At 44.0% G+C, this 23,385-nt stretch overlaps 1 protein-coding gene across 3 annotated transcripts in view; it reads right to left on the minus strand.

The window, feature by feature from the left end:
* Positions 1-23,385, minus strand: part of NPAS2 (neuronal PAS domain protein 2) — a 108,428-nt gene that overhangs the window by 17,962 nt on the left and 67,081 nt on the right. For all 3 annotated transcript variants that reach the window (XM_075092721.1, XM_075092731.1, XM_075092738.1), the window contains 10 exons: positions 19,202-19,322; positions 18,073-18,186; positions 8,887-9,005; positions 6,013-6,095; positions 4,609-4,715; positions 3,269-3,416; positions 2,630-2,711; positions 1,795-1,936; positions 946-1,052; positions 678-770 (listed from right to left, as the gene is read on the minus strand). In XM_075092721.1, coding sequence (XP_074948822.1) covers positions 678-770; positions 946-1,052; positions 1,795-1,936; positions 2,630-2,711; positions 3,269-3,416; positions 4,609-4,715; positions 6,013-6,095; positions 8,887-9,005; positions 18,073-18,186; positions 19,202-19,322 — 1,116 coding nt within the window. The remainder of the gene's footprint in view (positions 1-677; positions 771-945; positions 1,053-1,794; positions 1,937-2,629; positions 2,712-3,268; positions 3,417-4,608; positions 4,716-6,012; positions 6,096-8,886; positions 9,006-18,072; positions 18,187-19,201; positions 19,323-23,385) is intronic.

The following is a 23,385-nucleotide window of genomic DNA, read 5'->3' on the forward strand; positions in this document are numbered from 1 at the left end:
AGGTCCTGTCATTTCTAAAATTGGAGGATGATGGGGTGTATCATCACAACATGACCACAGGAGACAAACAATGTGGGAACATGGCACGCAAATTTACTCCTTCAAAATCCACTGCAGATGAAACACTGAGGTGGCTTTTTGGGCCATCACCCACTTTTGAGATATAGGTTAATAGATTTCACTGGAGGAATTTGTGTCCAGCAGCATCTTCACCTCTACAGGCACACTCACAAAATGGGTTTTGTTGAACTTGCATGTACTTTACTGCTGGTTGGTTCTGCATCAGCACAGCCAAATGGATGCTTTTAGGAGGACCAGGTGTCTTTGTTTTTTTTTTTGTTTTAATTCTCATAGTGACCTTGATTTTGATGGGACCTGATTCTGTAGAAGCAAAGTTGAAAACTCTTTTCCATCTGTTTTTTGTCCTCCTTGAAATAGATGTGTGTGTGCACCTGAACCTACATGCACATGGGCTTCTGCTCTGAATGCCTGTATGCAGATATATGTTTAGACACACAAGTGTACAATTCAGATTACTTTCCCACAATATTTTAAGCATTTGAGAGCTGGTGGATTTGGGCATTTTAGCTACTAAAGAGGTAACCTAAAAGCCCCGAAAGAAGAAAATATCAGGAGATAGGCAAGTGACCTGTTCCACTTCCAAATTCCCAACTAACCTGTGCCAGAGGTGCAGGCTGATTTTGTAGAGTTGCTTGAGGCAGCAACTGCTGTGGGAGAAGCTCACAAGAAGGCTGAGAAGGCAAAGAAACCTGGGTTAAAACAAAACAAAACAGAACAGAACTTTATTTGTAAGTTTGCATCCTTTAAATTTTAGGTTTCTTCTAATGCCATGGCTTCTGTTTAAGTTGTTTTTAATTGTCAAGCTGCGTATGTGGTACATGCTTTATACCAACTGCCTGTTTTGATGACTCTTTGTGAAGTTACCTGAAGAGCAGTAGGTTGACTGAGTCTATGCATGGATAAATCCTGCTGCGCGCTCGGTGTTCTTGGCAAGGGAGTGTTAGGCTCTGCAATCAGCTTTGTTGGCGTAGCTGCAAGAAAAGCACCAGTAAGTTCTCACACACTGGAAATCATCCCCATTTGAAGGGGGAATTACAACGAGACCTGACTAGAAATGATTACGGCTTGGCTAAATTCCAGCAGGAGTCAAGGCTGTTCTTGTTGACTTCAATGGCAGTAAAATTAAACTGATAAGGAGGGCCTGGCAAAGATAAAAGTAAATCAGACAGATTATGATTCTGTGCTCCAGTGAACGGAGCAAAAGGACCCAAGAGCTGTTCTAAACCGGCTGGAACTCCCTTCATACAGACCAAATAACAATAAATTTAGGTTAGCTCATTGGCTTTTCTTCCAGACCAGGGAGCAGGAGGAGTCTATAAGGTGTGCCCAGGTCTTGGCTGGAACATCCTGAATCTTGTGTCCAGAAAAGGATCACCCACAGACTGTTATTACTCATGTAAGTCAAGGCGGGCCTTGTATTGCTTATACTGATGCCTTCAAATCTGAAGAGAGAAGGCCTCATTTTCATAACAGATCAAAACAGCAGGCCTCACAGCTAGTCCCGCTACCCATTTTCCAGTGTATGGATGGCTGCAGTAGGACCTTCCCTCTTGTACGTTACCATTTCAGGTTATGCGCTTCATTGTCAGTGACAAACTTGTATCATCGATACCTCATAAATAACCATTAAATATTAGTAGGCTAATATATAGGCACACATTCTGTAACTTGGCTAAATCAATAATAATGCAGTAACTCAGGAATGCCACTCACATGCTGGGTCCGACTTGGGTGTGTGGGAAGATTTTGGTGAGCTTCTGGATGATACTGAGGGTGTCCGACTAGCGCTGAGGATTGAGGCACCAATATCAAGTGCATTAAAGTGCTGTTCAGGATCCAAGCTGGTGCCACTGTCCTAAAACAAACAAACGAAAAAGGGAATAGCTATTGCATCTGTCAGGATGAAAATATTTTGAAATGCATCTAGTAATGGTTGCACACCCAGTTCTTTGGCTGGCCTAAACTGACTTGAGCAGAACTAGTCCCAGAGAGGTCAGCAGAAGACCTGGGCAGAGGCGTCAATGTCCCCTCCAAATAGCATCTAACTAATGTGTTTTACAAAGAACTATCACTGAGCTGGAAATAAATAGCAAGCTACTGCCATAGTCATCCTGTGCCTTCAGATGTTTTTCTGAATCTTTTGCTTTCAGTTGGATGTGACAGCAACTGCAGCCTCTCTGAGATGCTCAGCCGTGTACCAAGGAAGAGCTTTTCTTTCTTCCCTCAGCAGATCACTGAGATGTAGCCAAGAAGGCTGATTGCCAGAACATGTCCAAATGAATCTTTAAACTGTAGTACCTCACCAAGGAAAAGTGGAGATATCTCACATTGCCCCTGTCCGTGCTCCACTTAATTTGTGGCTCTTACTGATCTCCAGGTTTATCCTTTTGTGAGCTTATCCAATTTACTTTAAAATTATTCATGTGAGCAATGAATTCTGAAGCTGAGGGAATCTACCCAGAAAGAAAATGCTGGAGTCTTCACTGATGTTAACATAGAAGCACATTGTGATTACTACATATATTCATGAAAAAAGCTTTTCTTGTACCTTTAGTGCTGAGGACACAGCCTCTGAGGACACTTCTTCCAAGCCCATCTCCTGTCTCCTCTCCACACGAACATCTGCATAACTGAATGGAAAATATAATCCAATGTATCAACATAGTATTGCTGTATTTCATACTTTAAGCATGTGGATGAACAAATTATTCTAACACTTTACAGGTTAAATGAACAGCTGAAAAATTGCTCAAGTCAAATGCTACTGAATAACATTTGAGAGACCATTTTAATTTTCCGTTTTTGCTCTGTTCCCGTCATCTTGAAGTCAAAAAGTATAGTAAAGAAGTGTATGTATAAAGGTCAGGTTCACACATCTCTTTAAAAGCAATGTAAGGATTAGAGGAAGTGAAGAGTTAAGAGATCTGTCTATTGCCTATTTTTGCACAAAATGGAAAAATGCAACAGTTAATCTGCCCCTAAACTCATGACTGACAAATCAAGCTTAGCATAAAGTAAGGTTTAGTCTGATCATTTTTTTATAATGAACTTACTTCCTTCAGAGAGCTCAGGCTCCATTTTTGTTACATAAAAGACATCATGTTTCTAAGAGAAAATATTGGCAGTCGTGAGGATGCCCTTATCTTACTGTCCTTTATGTCCCGCCAGTTGATAGGAGTTTGCATACCTTACCACCATGTGTGTGCACACAATGAACTCTGGCTTGGAGTTCCACTGGTGGTAGGTGATATAGTAATGGGTCTGGAGCCAGATCCACTGCTGTCCTTTGGTCAGAAACCGATAGCAGCACGACTTCCCCTTGCCAAACTGCATCACTGTCAGCAGAAAATACACACAGCTTGTAGCACAATTTCCGATGGGAAAATGACAAGAAACGTGAAAAGAGTGACAAAAATACGCGTGGCCCCATCGATTCCCGAGAGAGACAGGAGTCTAAGTGCCTTTTGAGTGAGTGGTCCTGTCAGTTGTGTGACAGAGCAAATATCATAAACATCAGCAGGTATCTTCTTCTGTCACTTGAACTGTACATTCCTACACAGTACAATTAACCTTAACTTCGGACACTAATGCATTAATGTCTTCTACAACTTAAACATAGATCTTACCCTGGTTTCTGTGCTGATCACATACTGCTTAATTAGGCATCTGGGATTAATTTCTAAGAATGATCATCTGAAGTTCTATAGCAGAAAAGTACAGGATAAAAATGCTTGAAAAGACAAGTATTCTCTGCAGAATGAAGTAACATTGTGCAAAGACAAAACCTATTTGAAACTGAAAGAAAATTCCCAGACTGACAAGAATTCAAAGTGCAATAAACTGGGGTGTATTAAAGGTTTTAAAGATTCACCAACAAAGTTAATGTCTGCTTTTTTCCCCCCGTGATTTCAAGGGGTTCCCAAATATGCCCAAATTTAGCCTTTCTATATTTTAGTGTCAACAGAAAAAAACTAATGTTGATGGCATATTTTCAGGGAACCCAGGGGTGGTAAGCTGAGGTGTTCCAGCCAGTTCTGTAAGCAAATATTTGAAAAGCATCGCCTCATTTTCTTTACTTAGTGAAAGGGTTTTTCAATTAAATCTTTACAGACTATATTTAAATAATCACAGGTAATCCCAAATACACAGTGAACAACACTAGGGTAAATAATCCACCAGAATTTTACAAAATAGGATCTCCTCTGAGATTCCTTGAACTGTTCCTGTATATTCTTTACTAGTAGAGCAGGTGTCTAATCTGGTGTGTTTTATCCATTCAGTGAGTCTCGCTGACTGCTTCTGGGGATACAGAAGGTAAAATTGTATTTTTCAGAGCTTGATAAGGCTGGCCCAGACGCTGATCTGCTGCGGTGCCCCCAATCTGCCATAACTTTTCTAAGACATACAGGTGTGAAGCAAGGGTCAAACCTCACATTCGAAGTTTAAGCCAATTTTAACTGAAACTACATTTCACTGAAAAGAGATGTGCCAGTGACTCCACAAGAACCTGGGCTATGCGATACTTACAGTGTTCATGGCACCTTGCTAGCAGCTCTAGGTCATCTATATGGTAATAGTCGTAGCCAGAAGTACCCAGCACTTCAAAAGGCAAGTATCCTATAATCGGCGGTGCTCTGTGGTTAGGCACAATATGAGTGAATTGATAAACCATGAAAGAAACAGCAGTTCTGCATGTTGACATGGATACATAAAAATCCCAGATCTGCTCTCGCTCATGGGTCTACAGTTGTCCACTCCAGGGGACCGGATCCTGACTTTCCCCCGCCTTGTTCCTGGGACAGCACCTTCCCCCCAGGACAAGGCCATGACAACCCCATCTTTCCAGGGAAAATGTGGTTGTGGAAAGCAATTCAGCTTCTCAGGGACCTTCACATGAGAACCTGCTGTGAGGGAGCCATTCCCTGGCTGTTCCTTGGTCAGGGGCTCTGCTGTGGCTCCCACAGTCCCTGCACGGGAAAAAACACGTGGCGAAGTGATAGGAAGTGATTGTCTTCCGGGACTAAGGGGGTAGAAGGGGAGATCATCTGTGCTGCTTCCCTCTGGGTGTCTGCAGAGCTCGTCTGTGGCGTGCTGAGGCAGTTGCTTTGTACCTTTGCCAGCACGGTTGCCTCAGGCCAGTGCAGACTTTCCCGCCGTAACTCAGTGGGAATTGCACACAGAATCAATGGCTGGCTTTGGAAAGAATGATTTCTGCAGCTGTATAATAACTAGATGATTTTGCGAAGTGACAGACTTTGGTCCACTGATATTTTTAAAGCAAACAAGAACAAGGTACTCATGAATTCGGCCTTAGAAACAGAGTAGGTTTGTTTTAAAACACTGATAAATATAAATGCAGGGTAAAATAGTAAATATAATCTTTTGTAGGAATTTCAGTGCTTGCCCTCCTGTTTAGTTGTGAATTGTAATGCTATTGTTGAAATGTTACAATTTTTAAAAACGCTATGTTTGGAGAAGAGGAGGCTGAGGGGAGACCTTATCGCTTTCTACAACTACCCGAAAGGAGGTTGTAGTGAGGTGGGTGTTGGTCTCTTCTCCCAGGTTACTAGTGATAGGATGAGAGAAAATGGCCCCAGGTTGCGTCAGGGGAGGTTTAGGTTGGATATTAGGAAAAATGTGTTTACTGAAAGAGTGGTCAGGCATTGGAACAGGCTGCCCAGAGAGGTGGTGGAGTCTCCATCCCTGGAGGTATTCAAAAAAACATGTAGACATGGCACTTTAGGACATGGTTTAGCAGGCGTGGGGGTGTTGGGTTGATGGTTGGACTTGATGATCTTAGAGGTCTTTTCCAACCTTACTGATTCTATGATTCTTTGATTCTATGATTCTATGATTTGAGAGAATTGCACTTACAAAAATAGCAATAGACAAGCACCAAACACAACCAGGAGTGCTTTTCTTGTCACCAACCTGTGATCCAGGAATAAAAATTTCCACTCCAGACTGTGTCTTGATGTGAATTCCTCTAGAGGTTCTTCCACGATGCACATCTCCTGTATGGTGAAGAAAACCAACTTAGTAACAGATGCAGCTTCACCCCTCTGCTTCATCTAGCTTTTGTTAGCTATACATACACGGTGCATAGGAGGAGAAAAGAGAGACCTGGAATTGTTCAGCCTGGACAAGAGAAGACTGAGGGGGGATCTTATCAATACTTATAAATATCTGAAGGGCGGGTGTCAAGAGGATGGGGTCGGGCTTTTTTCAGTGGTGCCCAACGACAGGCCAAGGGGCAATGGGCACAAGTTGGAACATAGGAAGTTCCACCTCAATATGGGGCAAAACTCCTTTCCTGTGAGGGTGCCAGAGCAGTGGCACAGGCTGCCCAGGGAGGTTGTGGAGTCTCCTTCCCTGGAGACATCCAAACCCTGACTGGACGCATTCCTGGGCCCCCTGCTCTGGGTGAGCCTGCTCAAGCAGGGGGGTTGGACAAGATGGTCTCCAGAGGTCCCTCCCAACCCCTGCCATTCTGTGGTTCTGTGGTTCTGTGATACGTGCTCTGGCAATTCCAGAGAACAATCTATTGTACTTATCAATGCCAACATTTTTGCAGAAGGTGGGGAGGAGAACTTGTGATGTGCACGGACTTGAGCCATGACTGTTCCTCAGGGTGCCAAAGTTTTTATGGCTTTGAAGCAGTGCCCAGCATGTGAGAGCTGTGTTCCCCATGGCCCTGAGGAACAATGCCCTCTCCCAACATCCAGCCCGTGCTTGGTCTCACCTGGGTTTGCCACGTCCTTCCCTGCTCTCTTTTGTTACTTAAGATACCCACTGCCCTTGCCTGGCCCTTTTGGACATCTGGCCTCTGAGCCCTCTTTGATAAAGAGGGACACTCTCCCTCCCATGTAATAGCTCAGGGCACTGTGCGCTGTGGAGGGGGAAATGCCTTCTCAGGCAGGCAGCCTGTGTGGGGCCCATCAGGCAGGTGAAAGGTGGCAGTTTTGCCTTGTGCTTCATTCTCACAGGGGCACCCTTGGCACCCCAGGGCCAGGTGGGAAGAAGCTGACCCTTAAGACTCACGGCAGCCCTTGGCGCTCATGAGAATGATGATTAATAAGTGACTTACAAGAGTCAGGGTACAGGGATGTCTGTGAGGCAGGACATCCTTGGCCCAGAGGGATGGGGATCAGGATGTAGTTGGTGGTGATTAGTTGCTGGGTGGAGGTGGGAAGGGGAGGAAGGATGGCACCACGGTGCACAGCTGTGCGTGGGCTGGGGCCGGTCGTGTGCCCCACAGCTGGCTCCCAGCCCGCTCGCAGCTCCCCTCTGCCGACCTCTCTGACCCAATGGTGGCTTGCGGCGGCTCCACGAGCTGTCAGATTGGAGACCCCTGGATGGGACATGCCAGCAGCAGCACTCAGGATTTGGTGGCATCCAGGGTTACCATGTCTCCCATGTCTCTCCTGCAGGAGGGTCTCCATTGTCACTGGTACGGACAGCCTGACTGTTGGCCCCCAATGCTGCTGTCCCCCTTCTCCCTGGTACCACGTCCCCCTGGGCAAGGAATGCCCTCTCATCGTCTCCTCTGCCACTTCTCCCTCTGCTGTCACTTCTCAGGGAGAGAAGTCTTTCAGGCCACTGATGTTTTAAATCCTCTTGGGACCAAAGGAAAACCTGGGGTGCACTACCTTCAAGCATTTCTTTGATACAGATCAATACTCACAAAGTTGATTAAAGTTGCTGACTGTACAGTAGCAAAAGGCTTCACACATACCTTAAATTGCTCTCTCCCCTCCTCCAGTTTACACCAAGATCCATGCTGATGCCAAGAACATACCCCTAAATTCAAGGTTCAACATGCAAACATTGCTGTGTGCAACAAAAATGCTGATTCTGCCTTGTTTAACCAGTCAGATAAATAATTTTGCCTACATTTTAGAAGAGGAAGTCAAGACTGGGGGTTAAATGAGTCACCCAGGTGAACTAAAGAGATGGGTGCTCAGGGTTTCCTGGCAGCTAACACCTTCTCCCTGCTCGCACTAGGCAGCTCATTGCCACGTGCAACCAATATAATTTCCCTGTTTATTTTGAGATGTTAGCTACCCAAAGACAAGGGAATTTGCTTTCAGGGCTCCCAGAAAACCTTAACTCCAGCCTCCGCTGCTAATATGATTACTGTGGTTAAGATTTATGGTAAGCATCCTCATTTACTTACCCAGAAGGGACTCCACTTGCCTGCTGGGGCTGTGAATCAGTCAAGAGTGCCCTGCAGGTCCCTGAGCAGTGATGGATCCAGGCCAAGGGAGCAATGGTTTCATACCGGCTAGGTCTCAATTAGATTTTTTTATCTCTCAACCTCTGAGGACAGGACACCTGATGCAGCAGCTCACATTTGTTAATTAGGAAACCACTGTGCCAGGCACAAGGTTGGGTGGTCTATCCTTATTTCCAGAAGCAACTATCTTACTACCAGAATTTGGGAGGAGGAAAACTAGCAGCAGTCACCAAAAGGCACCAAGGGCCACAAATGAAAGCATTGGTGGCCATCTGTACACTGTCCCATCACAGGAACAGAAAGCAGCAATGAAGAACCCAATTTCAAAGTGACTTTGTAATTCCTAATGGAATGAGTGTTTCCATTTCCCATGCATGGGGGCAGAAGTGACACCACTTCTGCAGATCCTGGCTCGCACTAATAATCCTCTTCACGGGATTCTTATGCATGAAATGTGATATCTGTAATCCGTTCAATTAGCAAAAGTAAGGACTTTGCATGTCACCTCACCCCGTCTGAAAGAGTTTTGAGAATTTCTGAAATGAACGGGATCCAGGGTATGCACTTACCTTTAAAAACTGAGGCGTTGCCAAACGAACAGTTGCAACAAAGCAGACCTGCTTTCCCGAGGATGTTCTGTAAGCCCTTGGGACAGACTCATCAAAACCATTGCAAGTGGAGTTAGGCACTAGGTAGGGAAAAAGCCAGGAGACACAGTCATGCCTCACACGAGATTTGCTCTCCCTGAATATTTTGCACACTTGAAGCGTACTCATACTCATTTTATTCAGAGAAGTGCTCTAAAAGCTTTTAAAGCTGATATGCATATATTTAAATCCAAGTCAGTCATGTTAGGCAGAAAGGCATCAGAGTTTAACTTCAAGTATGAATCTTAAAGGTTAATCCTGATAAAAATAAGGCCAAACCTTATTACAGAGCATAAGCCATAAAACCCTGCACATCCAATTGCTCTTTTTCACCACTCACAAGAAAAATATACATGCTGCAGTGTGCCTAGCGCACTAACTTCCATGAGGCAGTGTAAAAAAGCATTGGCAAGGGAAGTAGCTGAAGAGAGTTTGTCAAGCCATCAGTGGCAAAACACTGGGGCCCACAGCCAGCGAGACTTCATCAAGCTAGCAAGAGGCTGCCTGTGATTCGGGGCTGCTGAAACGTGCCTTCCCCTTCTGCTTTTAAGGAGAACCGACCCCAGCGTGCTTAAGTTCTCCTTTTTTTAAAGAAGAGCAAAGAGGACCCCATGGTCAGCACTGGCTTCCAGAGCTGGGCATTTCTGGTAAGTCTGCAGATGGCCTGCTGACTCCTGGAGCACTGGGCAGAAGGAAAAACTGGATGTGATGTGGCTGCAGATTTTGTATATGTTTTTTTATCTGTGTCTGTCATGATTGCATGGCTCTTGTGTTGCTTTGAGGGCTTAGTAGCACCTCCTGCCACAGAGAATGTGTTGCCTTAAGCTAGGCCATGGTCCTATGTTAGAATGACATAACACAAATTCTTGATCCAAATTCAGGGTGTTTAGAGATGGTAATCCCACTCCCACAGCAGCGAAAAAAACCTGTGTGCTAAGATGCAGTGGCAACCAGGAAGGCCCCATGGGCTTTCGCCCTGCCCAGCGGACTGTCTCCCATGGGGGCAGAGAAGGTTCCATCTAGCAGCCAGACTTCCCCAATATGAGTTAATCTACCGCTAATAGGGATTAATACTAATATGAAACTATCTTTCCTTACAATTAGGCCCCTATATCCGCCTTTATGAAGTTTCCTACAGTTTGTCTATTCTGCACAGGACAAAGCAAGGATAGCCGTGTCCATTCCTGTGAAAATGAGGAGTTTTATATCTATCTGGGGAGGACATAAGTAGCAATTTTTATTTTGGGGTGCTTCTGCACTGGGCTTTAGATAACTAATATAAATTGTAGAGATGGAAGAAGTGTCAATTTATCACATGTGCTTTTGGAACACCATTCAACCTATTAAAAGCCTTAGAATAATGATGCATAGCTGATAACAAGGGTAACAGGATATGAGACGGAAAAGTAAGTACTCTGAGGAGAATTCACACCTGTGGTTAACTGGTTTAGGCTACTGTGTGCACAATATGTATTACGCCAAAAAGGGGAAGAAAGATTCCTCATCTGAGAAGGCAATGCAGATGTGAACATCCACAGAGATTACAGCCCTCTCTTGCAGTTGAGTCTGGAGGGCATGGCTGGCTGGATATTAAGATAAAAAATATGGGCAAAATTCTCCTCCTTTCACCAGCAAAGCACACTGGCTCTGGGGACTTATGTATTCCCATTCTGCTCCTGGGGTTATGTGCATATACGAGGGCTTCTATGGGATTATTAATACAAGAGGTGGAAAAAAAGAAGAAAGAGTTAGGAGCTACTGGAAACAGGAGAAGCCTGAGTAAAGAGTTATGGATTCTTCTCTAATACAATTATTTTGTGCAAGTCTGTCGATTTCTGTAGTCAGTCCTGTTTAAAAATTAATGATATTGATGTAAACCCACATTAAGGGCATTGTAAAAAGTTACTTCCGAGATTATTATGTAATATGTTGTCACATTTGAAGTCAATGGGCCCGTTTCTCCCTGTAATAGCCAAGTTTAGTAGCAAATGTTTGCAGGCTGGGCTCTAAGGTATGAAAATAAGATAAGCACATTCAGCCTCCAAAGTACAGGTATGATAAGTTAACCTGGTTAGTGAACCCACAGGCTTGCAAATGACACCAGTTGCAGAAGAAAGTGGAGAGCGAGTGGAGACCGAGTTGCACCAAAGGGAGCGGATGGCTTTTTTACATCAGCTGTTTGATGTAAATAGCAATAAGCCTGAGGCACATTCCCAGAAGAGAGCAGAATGCATCCCTGAATGGGGCATTTACAAAATAGGATTGTATTTCCAAGAGCAATACTAAAAGGGTAAAAACTATCATATAGGACAGCTCTGTAGTAAATTTGGGATTTCATCACAACATTTGGGAATGTTGAACTCAGTGGCAGTGAATGAATTAGTCCAAGGAGATGAGATAGAGTTGGCCTGGCTGAAAGTCATGCAGCTGTCAAACAGCTACTTGCCATATCCATAGTCAGCTGCCCTTCCCAAAGCCCAAAGCACTAAAAGCCTCGATGGTGCAGGCAGGTAGCCACCACCTCAAAATGTACATCTCGATCTGAAAATAACAACTACAACAACTGAAAGAAAAAAAATCCCATGTTTGTTTCTGAATTACTTTGCTGCCTGACCTATTTTGTTGGCATTTGTTCTTTCCACAGCTCTCTATGCACGACCTGTTTTGCTCTGCTTTTACAGCTGGTCAGCAAATATAAACTCTTTTTTGTGGATAAATTTTAAAGGGTAGTTAAAAAAAGAGATCATTACATGAATTAAAAAAAAATTAAATCCTGGAATAATCTTTTAAACATGCCTTTTGAAAAACCATACTTTATTAGTCTCCAAGTCTCTTTAAAAGAAACACAGAATGTCTTGAAGCAGCGAAGTTCAGTAGCGAGCTTTCTGAGACCACCACAGAAAAAGAGTGGAATGGAAAAATAGCATAAGTCTGATGCTATGATGATATTAACATTTATAAGTCAAGTACAGGTCTTGGAGTGCTTTTGTCAGAAGGCACCTGATGAAAATGTTAAGCTGGCTATTAACAGGTGGGCTTGGGCAAGTGGTAGGTTAGCGGTTGGACTTGATGATCTTAAGGGTCTTTTCCAACCTTAACGATTCTATGATTCTATGTTTCGCAGTTAAATGATCTAGATAAAATATCCTGAGTAGGGAATTAGCAGGTCGTGTGACAAAGCTAAATACATAATCAAACATAATGAAACAGTTGTCTTATACCTATTAGTTAGCTGATGCATGAATTTTAATAGTTTTAGTGGTTAACTATCAGACCTGCTGCTCCTAAAGCTACCACAAAATTCTTTTGTAGAAGTATTAAATTACCTGCAAATATCATATAAGAAGATAGAAAGAAACTGATTTGCCTATATACAGGAGGTTTTTTTGTTGTTTGGTTTTGTTCGTTTTGTTTTGATTTGTTTTTAAAAAAGACCAGGACACTAAGGACAAGATGTTAAAAATAAGTCATACATATAAGGAATGAAGCCCTTAACTACCACAGATAAAAAGATTTTTATCCTTAGGGATACAAATCATGCCTCATGAAATGAATGAAAACGTGTTTAAAAAACCCCCGATGCCACATTATTCAGTTAATAACAGTACAGCAGTCAGTTGCTTGGTCTTCTTATTTTAACTTAGGATGCCTAAAACATATTCTTCCTATAACAGCAAACCTCTCATTTATGCCATTTGAAAGAAGAAATCCCTCCTTCCTATTTTGTCAGTAGATGTTAATGACTTAACAGTCTTAGTGACTGTCAAACAAACTGAACAGTGATTTCAAAAAATACAAGCCAAACAGACCAGAATAAAATCAAGATTGTTTCATATAAATAAATTCAGACCACAGATAAGCAGAATATTCAGCAGTTAATATATATAATGAAGAAATCTACTGTGCTAGTGGCAAGCTGGACTGCACGTAGTAGCTTTGGATGAATAACAGTGATGGTGCCCATTCATCACTTGTCTACTCTGATCTCCTCTCTCCTCTTTCCTCTTCCTGTTTCTCCCCTTGCCATCCTCTGTTGATATGGATCCCAAGTGAATTCTTTAGGACTGGAATGGTGCCTTTTTTCTTAAGTGCCTATAGAGAGCCCTGCATAGGCGCTGCAGATTGCTAGCTGTAGCTTCTACACTATTGTGAACAGTAAATACTAATAAGTGGCTGTCGGTTCTGATCAAAATATTCATTTCAGTTTGAGTTATTCTTGTTATCACATGTTTCTGCCTATGCTTATGGAGGCTCAAGATCAGTGTATCTTCTGGATAGTTCTGTTTATTTCTTTTAAAAAGGAATTCAGATTGAATTAATTGTTCCGGGAGTGAAAAGATTTTTTTTTTCTCCCCAGTTGTACCCAGTTATACCAGTTGATGGTATATCTAAGAGATATATCAGCTAACAGTAGAGTATCTGCTATTATTAGCATCCAGTAACCAGATACTTCCTGAGTTGCCATGTAATTGGGAGCAAAAATGTAGAATTTTAAATTCCACTCTAATATTTAGTTATATTACTTCATCAGGAACTCTTTTCACATAACGGTGATCTCCTCCTTTAAGATGAAAACTTCAGGCATTTTAGATGAAAGGACGGATCTGCCGCTTTAAAGATGCTGGTGGTTCTTTTTTATATCGGTGAACACTTTGTAAGGCAGGACCGTGGCTTTGTCCCTTTCAGGAGTTTTTAAGCAAGTACATCACCTCAGAAACAGGATAGCAAAGCCAATATTTGGTTATGTAATTATGAGAGATGTTCTTCTGTTTACAAACGTACAAACAATTTTCACAGGAGGGATAAATCCAGCCCACCTTATCTTTTCTTATCAGAGTGAGCTATTAAGCGGCTTTGTAAAAGAATTTATTCTCACTTAGTTTGAAATTTTATACTGGGAGTTACGAATTTCCTTGGATTTTTTGGAGGGTTACCTTTAGGTTATCTTTATTATTTGCCTCCCCCCTCAGCCCTCTGGCAAAACTGGATGGGAACCACTGCATTATTCATTGGTGGTGCTGACATGACTCTGCCCCTTGTCAGGTACTATGGGTCAACAGGTACAGTGATGGCGCTCGGCTCCCTCAGATGTTTGCACATATTTGTCTCTCTTGTTAAAATCTGGACTACAGGACCAGAACCTGGAATATATAAGATATTGGAAATAGTTCCTATTTGCAAATTTTAAAAAAACCAGTTTAGCTCTGAGAGCAAGTAGGCATTTCTCATAGAAGCAAAGAGGGAACTCCGCCTTCCTCTTCTGAGTGGCCCACGGGCCACCTCCCCGCCTCTCAAGGGACTACTGAGTCTTTACGTCAGGTTACAGTCCTGCTTTTCTCATTGAAGCTTAATTAATGATGATTATATAATCCTCCCAAATGGAAAATCAAATCTCTTGTATTTGATTTAGCACAGCCACTGACTCATGCAGTCACTCCGCAGAGCTCACATTGCTGTTTTGCTGGACGGCTGCTCTTGCTTGGGCACAGCTAATTCGAGGGCAGTTTGCTCATGTACAGCCAGCTCGTGTCACATCCCTGGTGTAGATACAGCTGCAGGTATGTCCTTGCAGCAGGGGTTACAGGGTATGGCCTCTTGCACAGCATCCCCGGGATCAGCCCAAGCATGGACCATCATGCTAGCCCTGGCACTGGGCTGTGCAGCTCCTCTAGCCTCCAGCTATAGCTGAGCCCAGGAGCTCTAGGGACGGTGATCTTCTGAAAGACTGAACACATGCCGTGAGCTATGTGAACTTTCCCGGGCAATATCTGGGGCTTGCACATGCATCTCTCTGCCCCTTCTTGGATGGGGCAAAGGTGCCAGTGACTGCTTCTCTGGGGCAGTAGCATGGTTTGATGCAGGCTGTGCATGATCTGGCTGCCTGAGGGCAATCTGGTGACAAGTCACCTTGGCAGATATCAGGTATTTGTTCTGCTTTAGCAGAAAAAGAATTTCTCTTTGGCATCTCAGTACAATGGTCTTTAAAGCCCCAGAGGTCCCACTAAAGTTAGGGAGAGCAGCTAAGCCCCTAACTGGCTTTCTAAGCCTCAGGCCTTCAAAATAATCCATTCAAAGCCATCCCTATATCATGTTCTCAGCCATAAGTCACAATGCAATTAACGGAGAAGGTATGACGGAGAAGGGAGGGGGGCAAGGTCACTGGGACCCCAGCACACATGGCCCCCTTCCCCAAGCACCACCATTATATGAGCAATGAGCAAGGTTAAGTAGGAAGGAAGGGTAAAAGATTTGTCAGGACTGTGACTGCCACTACTCTACATTAATGAGAATGGAATAGTTAAGTATCCTGATGGGATCCTGATGGGATACAGCCTGCCCAGGGATAAAAGGTCCTCCCCAGCCACAGGGACTCTGGCGTCCCTGCAGCAGGAATGAGCAGGCAGGGCGGACTCAGAGTACGCTCAGCAAACCATTGGAAACAAAGGTAGGATTTGGTGCTAGGTGGCTAAAAAGGAACGGCAGAGATTTGTATTTAGAGAAGAACATCCTGTATCGGTCTCCCATGTGTAAAAACATGCTCACACTTCTACTGCTGTGAAAAGCTACAGGGAAAAGCATTCCTGAATACATTCATAAGGAACGTCTCCTGCTAATTAAGCTTAATTTGCAATTTCTGTCTTTCTCCCCCCACAGTATGCTCAGCTAACTCTTATCTTCAGCTTAGCCTCCTTCCTCCACAAACACCTCTGAAAAGCAGGATTTAGGGCCAGCTGATCCTACACATGTAGGACGAGCGCTTCCCTGTGATATGCCCCACCACCCTTCCCACTGCTGTCTTTCTTGCCTGCTTGGCCTCATACCTGGAGGCTGGAGAACCAGTACTTTTTTAATAGGAGGAAGAAGAGGGCAATTACTGGCAGGGCCAGCAGGTGACAGCCTGCCTGGGGTGCATGGGCTGCAGGGACGGTGCCCGATAGCAGGGCACCCTGGGGTGTGCGGAGCCGAACAGGGGTGGGAATCCAGCTTAAAGTTGTCCATGCTGCAAATCCCTGTGCCAAAGCACAGCTGCTTGCCCCCAGCCCCGGGGCTGGAAAGCTGCGTTCATACCGTGCTTGCCTGAGCTGATGTCCCCCATGCCTTGCTCAGGGTGCAGTCGGCTGACGCAAGAAGCCTGGTTGGAGCTAACGACAGCCGCTTCAGATGTTTGCACCCTCCTCCAGCTGCTTGGTCTGTCCTTGGCCCAAGGTTATCAGCTCCCAAACAAACAGTTTGCTGCTGCTACATCACGAGTCCAGTGCACTTGCTTCCACCTTTGCTGGCAGGTGGTTTTTTGGCCGGATTAGGAGCCAGGCTGGTGGGGGAAGGGGGAAGGCGGGCAGAGGGGGCCATGGGGATGAACCCCGGCCAAGGGAGAGCAATGCTGGGTATGCTTGTCTTGCACTGGTGAAGCAAGTGTTTCCACCAGGCTTTGCATTGAACTGGGGAAACTAGTCAAGATGGGCAAGCTGCCATCCTGCAATGGGGAGAGGGCATGAGGGGGCCAGGAGGCACCTTCTCACAGAGTGGGGGCAAGGGCCATCCCCTCCCTACCCACCGGAGGGTCAGACTGAGGCAGAGATGGGAAGAGACAAAATAAAGTGGATGATTTAGAAGAAGGTGGCACAAAGCAAAAAAAAAAATATATTGAAGGAGAAAACACGTGTCTTGTTTGAAAGCTATAAGCTGGGGTCTTTGGAAAATGATTTGGTGTCTTCTGAAATCAATATGTTCCCATTTACTTTATATGCATTAAGCTAGGGAAGATATCTGTAATGCAAGTTTTATCTTTCTTCTGAGAAATAGCCACTGATAAAAATGCTGGGATATGAAATCCTAACAGGTAAGAGGGCAATATTAAGGTCATGACAAAATAAAAGGCTGAAAATCCTTTAAGAAAATGGATCAGAAATTCCCCTGGTAGAAATGTATCCTTATGAGTCAGCACCTGAAATCCGGTTTCTGCTCTAGAAAACAGAACAGCTTGGTGCGTGCGTCTGTCAGGCAGCCGCATTTCACTTCATTCAAACTAGAAAGCATACAGGCAGTTACATTTTTTATACAAATAAAGCCTCAAATCAGATGGCATCAAACAAGAAATACATATCTCCATCCTGCATGTAGGTTTCTATTCTAGTCATGTGGAGCAAGAGCAGAAAGTTAAACGGGGACAGGGACATTTTTTTTCGCAGTGTGGTGTGCGGTTTTTGGAAAGCACGGTGGGGAATTTTTTTGCTGAGGATGACCTATTTGGAACAATACCAGCGACTTTGGAAATGCCACTCTGGAGTTCAATCAGGCAAGTAACTAAAGCAAACTTGGGCAGGCAGAAGAAGGGAAAGTAATAAAAGAGTATTTCATTTCTGACACTAATGGCCGTGCAAGCAATCTGTTTGTCAGGGACCGGGCGAGGTGGAAATCTGCTCTTCCTCCCTGAAAGATGGTTTCCCTAGACTGACTGTGGTGCATTTAGCAACTATGCTGATGGTATTTCTTTCCTTTTTTTTTTTTGGAAAGTATTGGGTTCTGCAGTGCTGGAGGGGAATGTAAAATGGCAGCTGGAGAGGGAGGCGGGTGGAAGTGTCCTCAGCCACTCTGACGCCAGCAGCAGGGGACCCCTCACCGCAGCGTGGGGCGGTGGGTGCAGGCACTCAAGTACGTGGTGCTGCCACCTTTCCCCAAAATTTTCTGGAGAATGGCAAGAGGGCAGATTTGACAGATTGTCAGTTCTGGCACAGAATCTGTGTTTAATGTAAGGCAGCAGATAAGGTAGCAAGCTTGTTATTCAGCTAAAAGGTACAGTCCTAGCACGCAGTATTAATGAGCCCAAACAAGCCCTCCTCTGAACCTGTATTATTTGCAGACTTACCCAGAGTCCAGCATCACTGCTAACAAGTGAAGGGCAGTAACAAAAGCAACTAACACAATTTCACTCTTCATAGGTATTCGTCCAGCTTTTGCAAATCAGCTGCAAGATCCATGTGAAGCCAAATTTACCCCATAATGATAAAAATAGACTTTTTGGTTAAGAGCCTGTCTTTTTCAATGGAGCAATACTTATATTTTATTTTACACAGCTAAAGTAACATTTATACAACAATTAAAGCTTACCATTGCTGTAAGACCGAAAATTTCCTACAAATTTTATGTATTCATATGTTGGAAATTCCTTTGGGTTCAAACTTCCTCTCAGAAGATGACAATAAAACTCTAGTTCATTGTCAGCTGGATTGTTAAAAGAAGAAGAAGAAGAAATAAATATACTATTTAAGCTAAACCCAACCAACGGTCTCTTCCAACCCCAAGCTTGCAACTGGCAGCACAACCGCAGCTTGTTACCGCTCAAGAGTCCTATACACCGATGCGCTATACCTTGCAGGATGACAGCCTCTGCAAGGAAGCGCCTTGCAGGGATGCAGGTTGCGCAGCGCTGTGCACAGGTCTGCCTGCAGCTCGGGGACAGCTTTCGAGACTAACTCACCCTTCTCTTACACCGCCTTCATCACAGGAGTTACGCTGCCATAACATCGGTGTAGCAAAGGACAGAATTGCATCCTTCGTTTATCGCATTTTTTTTTTCTATTTAGGCTTTTCATGACTCACAGCTGTTCTACATCTTGTGTTGGAAAACTATGCCTAATTACCTCAAAATATCTATTAAATTAACTTCGGCGTATTAGCTATCAGCTGCAGGTTTTGTATATACAGTAGATTAAGCAGCTGTATGTCTTATATTATCCTGTGTTTTTCTGGTTTCCTACGCCTTACCTCCTAGAGTGAATAAGGGTGAGGCACGTAAAAGGGTTTTTACAAAACCAAAATTCAATTTGAAGAAGAAATACAATGATTTTACAGATAATTTTCAATGATAGTGCAAACCAAAGGTGTGTGACGTTAACATATCTCTGAACAGCATCTTACTCGAACGGGCTGAAATATCAATTAAGATGTGATTTGTCTCAGGTGAACTCTCAGTTTCCATCAGCTAACCTATTTTCCTTAGCTGTCTCAAAAGATACAATATTTAATAATTAACTCAAGTAGTCTTAGCCTAGTAAAACAAAGACAATGAGTTTCATTTAAAAATAGTACCAAAGGGCCATTCCAGGTGACAAGATCTTTTTAAAAGACTACGAGCCTAAGTTTTATATTGCACATCACATAAAAAACTCATTATGAGAGACAATTTTTAACCTGCCTGTGCTTTTTCATTTACTGGGAAAGACAAAATAAAACTTACTTTTTAGGTAATCCGATGAGGCAGAATCTGTCATAAGCATACAAGAAGATAACATCTTATAAATTTCTGAATGTTCTTGTTCTGGGAGGAAATTTAACAAATTCTGATCCAAGACATCACACTGCAAAGAAAAAGAACCTTTGAGAAAAATAGAAATGTCACGGTGAGCAACACTCACAGACGTGCGCAGCAATGTAGATATGAAGCCTGTGGCAGTGGACCGGAGTTTCCCCGCTGATTTCCAGAGACTCCTGACAAAGCCTAAACTAAGGGGGAACTGCTGAGCAGACTGAGTGGCCACTTCTCCATGGGCCTGTTCTCAGCACTCAGGGATGCTCATCTAATGTTTCTCAGGGACAGTCAGATGCATCGGGTATGTCCACACAGTTAAATGACAGGACCTGGGAGTGAGCTGGAAAATGGGCACCTGGCTCCCCATACTGCTTGCCAGCTCCATGCACGGGGCTGTTGTGGGCCATTGCAGCTTGCTGTCTCCTTGGCAAACTCCGACTAGCAGGAGCAGTGGGGCTGGGAGCCACCCTGAGCCAGCGGACCCAAGAGCCAGGTCAGTCCTGGATCCAGCCCCTCCCTGGAGGGAACCCCTCAGCTCCTGGAACGTGCCCTCGGGGTGGCAGCCGTTGCTCCTGGCTTCCTGCATGTTGGCAGGTGGGAGCAGGAAGAAGGGGACTCCCCAGCCTGGACATCGCTTTGCAGCAGCAGTAGTTAATCCCCAGGGAGGGCGACTTCATGGTGCCACTGGCACAAACCCTCTGGCCAGACATGGGCTGAATGCTTGGGTGTCTCCAGCCCCATGGTCAGCTGGCACGAACCTGAAATCCATCTGAAATCTAGGCACTGAGATCTGGGAATGGAAGGAGGAGATGGATTTGTGCAAAAGGCCATGACTAGGCCAGGGTGGAGATGACAGGAGTCTGTCACAGGGTTGCCAAGAGGGAGGTCTCGCTGCGTGCAGTGCGGTGCCTGACTAATGCTAGAAAAGCATATCTGAGGGGAAGTCATGAGATAAAGTGACCCTCTAATGGCATTGACTTACATCCATTCCACTTGAGACTACCTCGGGCTGAGCTGGCACACTGACACTGCTTCGCGTGTCATCAGAGCAGCTGCTACCAGACTGTATAGTCATGTTGAAAATGTGTTAGCCCTGTATGAGACTGCCAAGTTATTAATCATCATCACTTATTTATGTAGTTACTTAAGATTATGCTTGGTTTCCCTCTGCTTTCCACCCATGCCTGCTGTTCTGTGTGGAATTCCTGTTTAGAGTAGTGAAATGCATCGAGTATACTTTGAAAATCAGAGTGCTATGCTTTATACACTTCTCTTGCTGCAAAAATATACTACTTAGATTACCCAGTTATGAGTATTATATTCAGTTTTAAGTATTATATGTGCTCATTACTTGAATATCCATTTGTGATGAATACTTGAAAATTATTTCTGTGACTTTAGTATATACCTTATTAATATGCCTCCTACTGATACTGCATGTAATTCAGTTTTTTATGTATGTATATAAACATATTTATATTTACACAAAATATAGTATGTCGTTCATGTAATTTTGGGTATACGAAGAAAGATCACGTGATGGGAAATGGCAGTGGTGCAGTTTCTGTTCAAGGATTTTGGTACAGTCTCAGGAGAGTAATTTTTCTGTCTCATTCCTTTTCTACCTGTAAATGTTAGATAATGATACTTATCCACCAGTTTCACGTAAGTCTCCTAGGGGATTAATTAACCTCCCATGCGCCCAGCAGTAGCTGCAGGAGGACTAGGTGTGAGCTGTCACCGCTCCTCAAACACATTATTGCTTCTTCAGTGACCTGAGGATGTACTACCTTTTGTCTCCATATTGTGACCACGCTCTGATTCAAAACCTATTATCAGTTTTGCAGTGTCATTTCTACCTAAGGGGATAGCTGCAGAGGCCTGTGACTATGTGTATGATAGGAGTTACAAGACTTCTGTCCCACACACCCTTCAGAGCAACCTCCTGCCTTATTCATTGATTTGCAAGTCCTGGCATTTATATTTTTTTTGCCTCCATCATATACCATATCCAGAATTGAATGTTTGGTTTGCATCTTTTCTGTTAAGGAATGTCCATTTTTTTTAAATATTAAAAAAATGATAAGGTGTCTACTTCTTACTGTGTTTCACAATTCTTGCCTCTTGCAGAGGTTAGGCACACCTGTAAAGGAGCGCACAGAACAGAATTTCTGGATCTTGTACAAATCAAGACTCCAACAGTGTTCTTGAATCAATATGTCAATCAAGAATATATCGACAGGTCAAATAGAAAGAAGCAAATATTTCACAGTCTCGCTGGAGCTGTAGGAAATGCCAGGTAAGCTATTCAGAGCTAATTCTGTGCCAAAGAGCAGACATCTGGTGCCATGGGAAAAAAGTGACCAGAGAGATGGACAAAATTTGATCACCACAGACAAAAACGTGTCAGTTGGAGGGGAATGGTTTCCAGCTTTTTCTAGTTGTTCTAATTATTCCACAGCAGGCAGTTCTGTCCCACTGGCAGACACAGCCACAAAGCATTGCTGAATGAAACAGGCAAAGTGGATAAAAGATAAATTACAGTGACTGTGGGTAGAATGGTTAGATTTACTATGTTAATGCATATTTCTGCTGCTGAGCTTGGAATCTACTCTGCACCTTGGAATCTGTGGATCCTGCTAACACAAACTTCTGAGTATTCACCCCTGACAGCTATGGCAAGCAAAGAAAGAACAGCTTTGCATCATGGATGCTGGTCTGTTCTGAAAACAATTCAGAGTAAATTAGCCCAAAGTTCCATAGTCATTTGAGGTATAGCTTAAATATCTGTGCAGTTTCAACAAAACAGCTCTACTCCAAAATGGAGATCCTTCCTCACCTTTCCATCGCTTTTCAGGGAGGCGAGGAGGAAATATGCTGAGTTATTACTGCCACTGGGAAAAAAAGCAGGGGAACTGAGGAACATGGACACTACAGGAATGGGAAGGTGGAGGGCTGCGAGACAGGCTTCTTTCCCTGTAACCAAAAAAAAATATCAAGGTAGCCCTGTTCTTGTGTGCTGGGCTTTGGCCCCTATATCTGTCTGTGTATCCTGCAGCGATGTCCATTGCTACCCTGGAACAGCAACACAGCATTCAAAACTTCTGTACACTATAAGATGCAACGTGCTGAATTTTTCCACCCTGACATTTAACTAAAGCACACAGTAGAGCAGCTGCCTGAGCTTCACCTGGGAGCCCCTGGGGAGAAAGAGCCCCCCCGGAGAAGCTCAGCCCTGCCAGGCACCTCCTGCCTTTGCACAGCCACCTCTCCGCTGACCCTCAAGGAGCCTCGCATGGGGAGGCTCCGAGCACAGACCCCTCAGCTATGGGACTAAAGCTGGGTGAGATGGACACAACTATCCCAGTTGGTGAGCAGGTGCTGCACCCTCTGCCTGTGTCCGTGGACAGGCAACATCCATGAGAAAGCTGCATCTCCTCCTGCAGGCTGGAAATAGTTGCTTTGCCACCCATGTTTAAACTGTTTCACTCAGCAAAGAAAGCAAGAAGGGACAGAGAGGACCCTCCAGAGACTGCACAGTCTTGGGGTCATAGCACACCATCTGACTGGCAAATGCTATGAGTTGTGACTGGATTTCCAGGAGTTCACTTCACTTCAGCTATAGTCAATCTTAACATGTGAGCTAAACTTCCCTTTACGCTAACCAACCCTAGGAGTAGCCCCCAGATCTTGTAATAACAGATTACTTAGAATTACAACAGAGGAAGTTTGTGTTTGAAAATGCTCCGTGGAACTTAGGGAATCTATATTAAAGAGAATTGGATATATTTGTTCTCAGCACCAGAGTCTTTCATGATTTTAATGAAAGAAAATGCATCAGATTTCTTGACGGGGCCCTCAGAGAGCCCTGCTTTGCGTTCTGCCCAGTTTTGCTTCTCCTTAAGAGCTCAAAGCGGAAGATTTGCAGAGTACTTTTTTCCCCTGCAGTCATAGAGGAGAAAGAATTGGCGTTTTGTCCCTCAAACAGTGACTGAATTTCGCTTACAAATAGATCCTAGAGGTAAACAAAATAAGCCACATAGATCTTCCAGACAGCACTCTGATCAGTTTTAAAACATAAAAAGATATATGGAAGGGGCAGCATGGGACCA

Source organism: Phalacrocorax aristotelis, chromosome 1, assembly GCF_949628215.1.
Source record: "Phalacrocorax aristotelis chromosome 1, bGulAri2.1, whole genome shotgun sequence".
Lineage (NCBI taxonomy): Eukaryota > Metazoa > Chordata > Aves > Suliformes > Phalacrocoracidae > Phalacrocorax > Phalacrocorax aristotelis.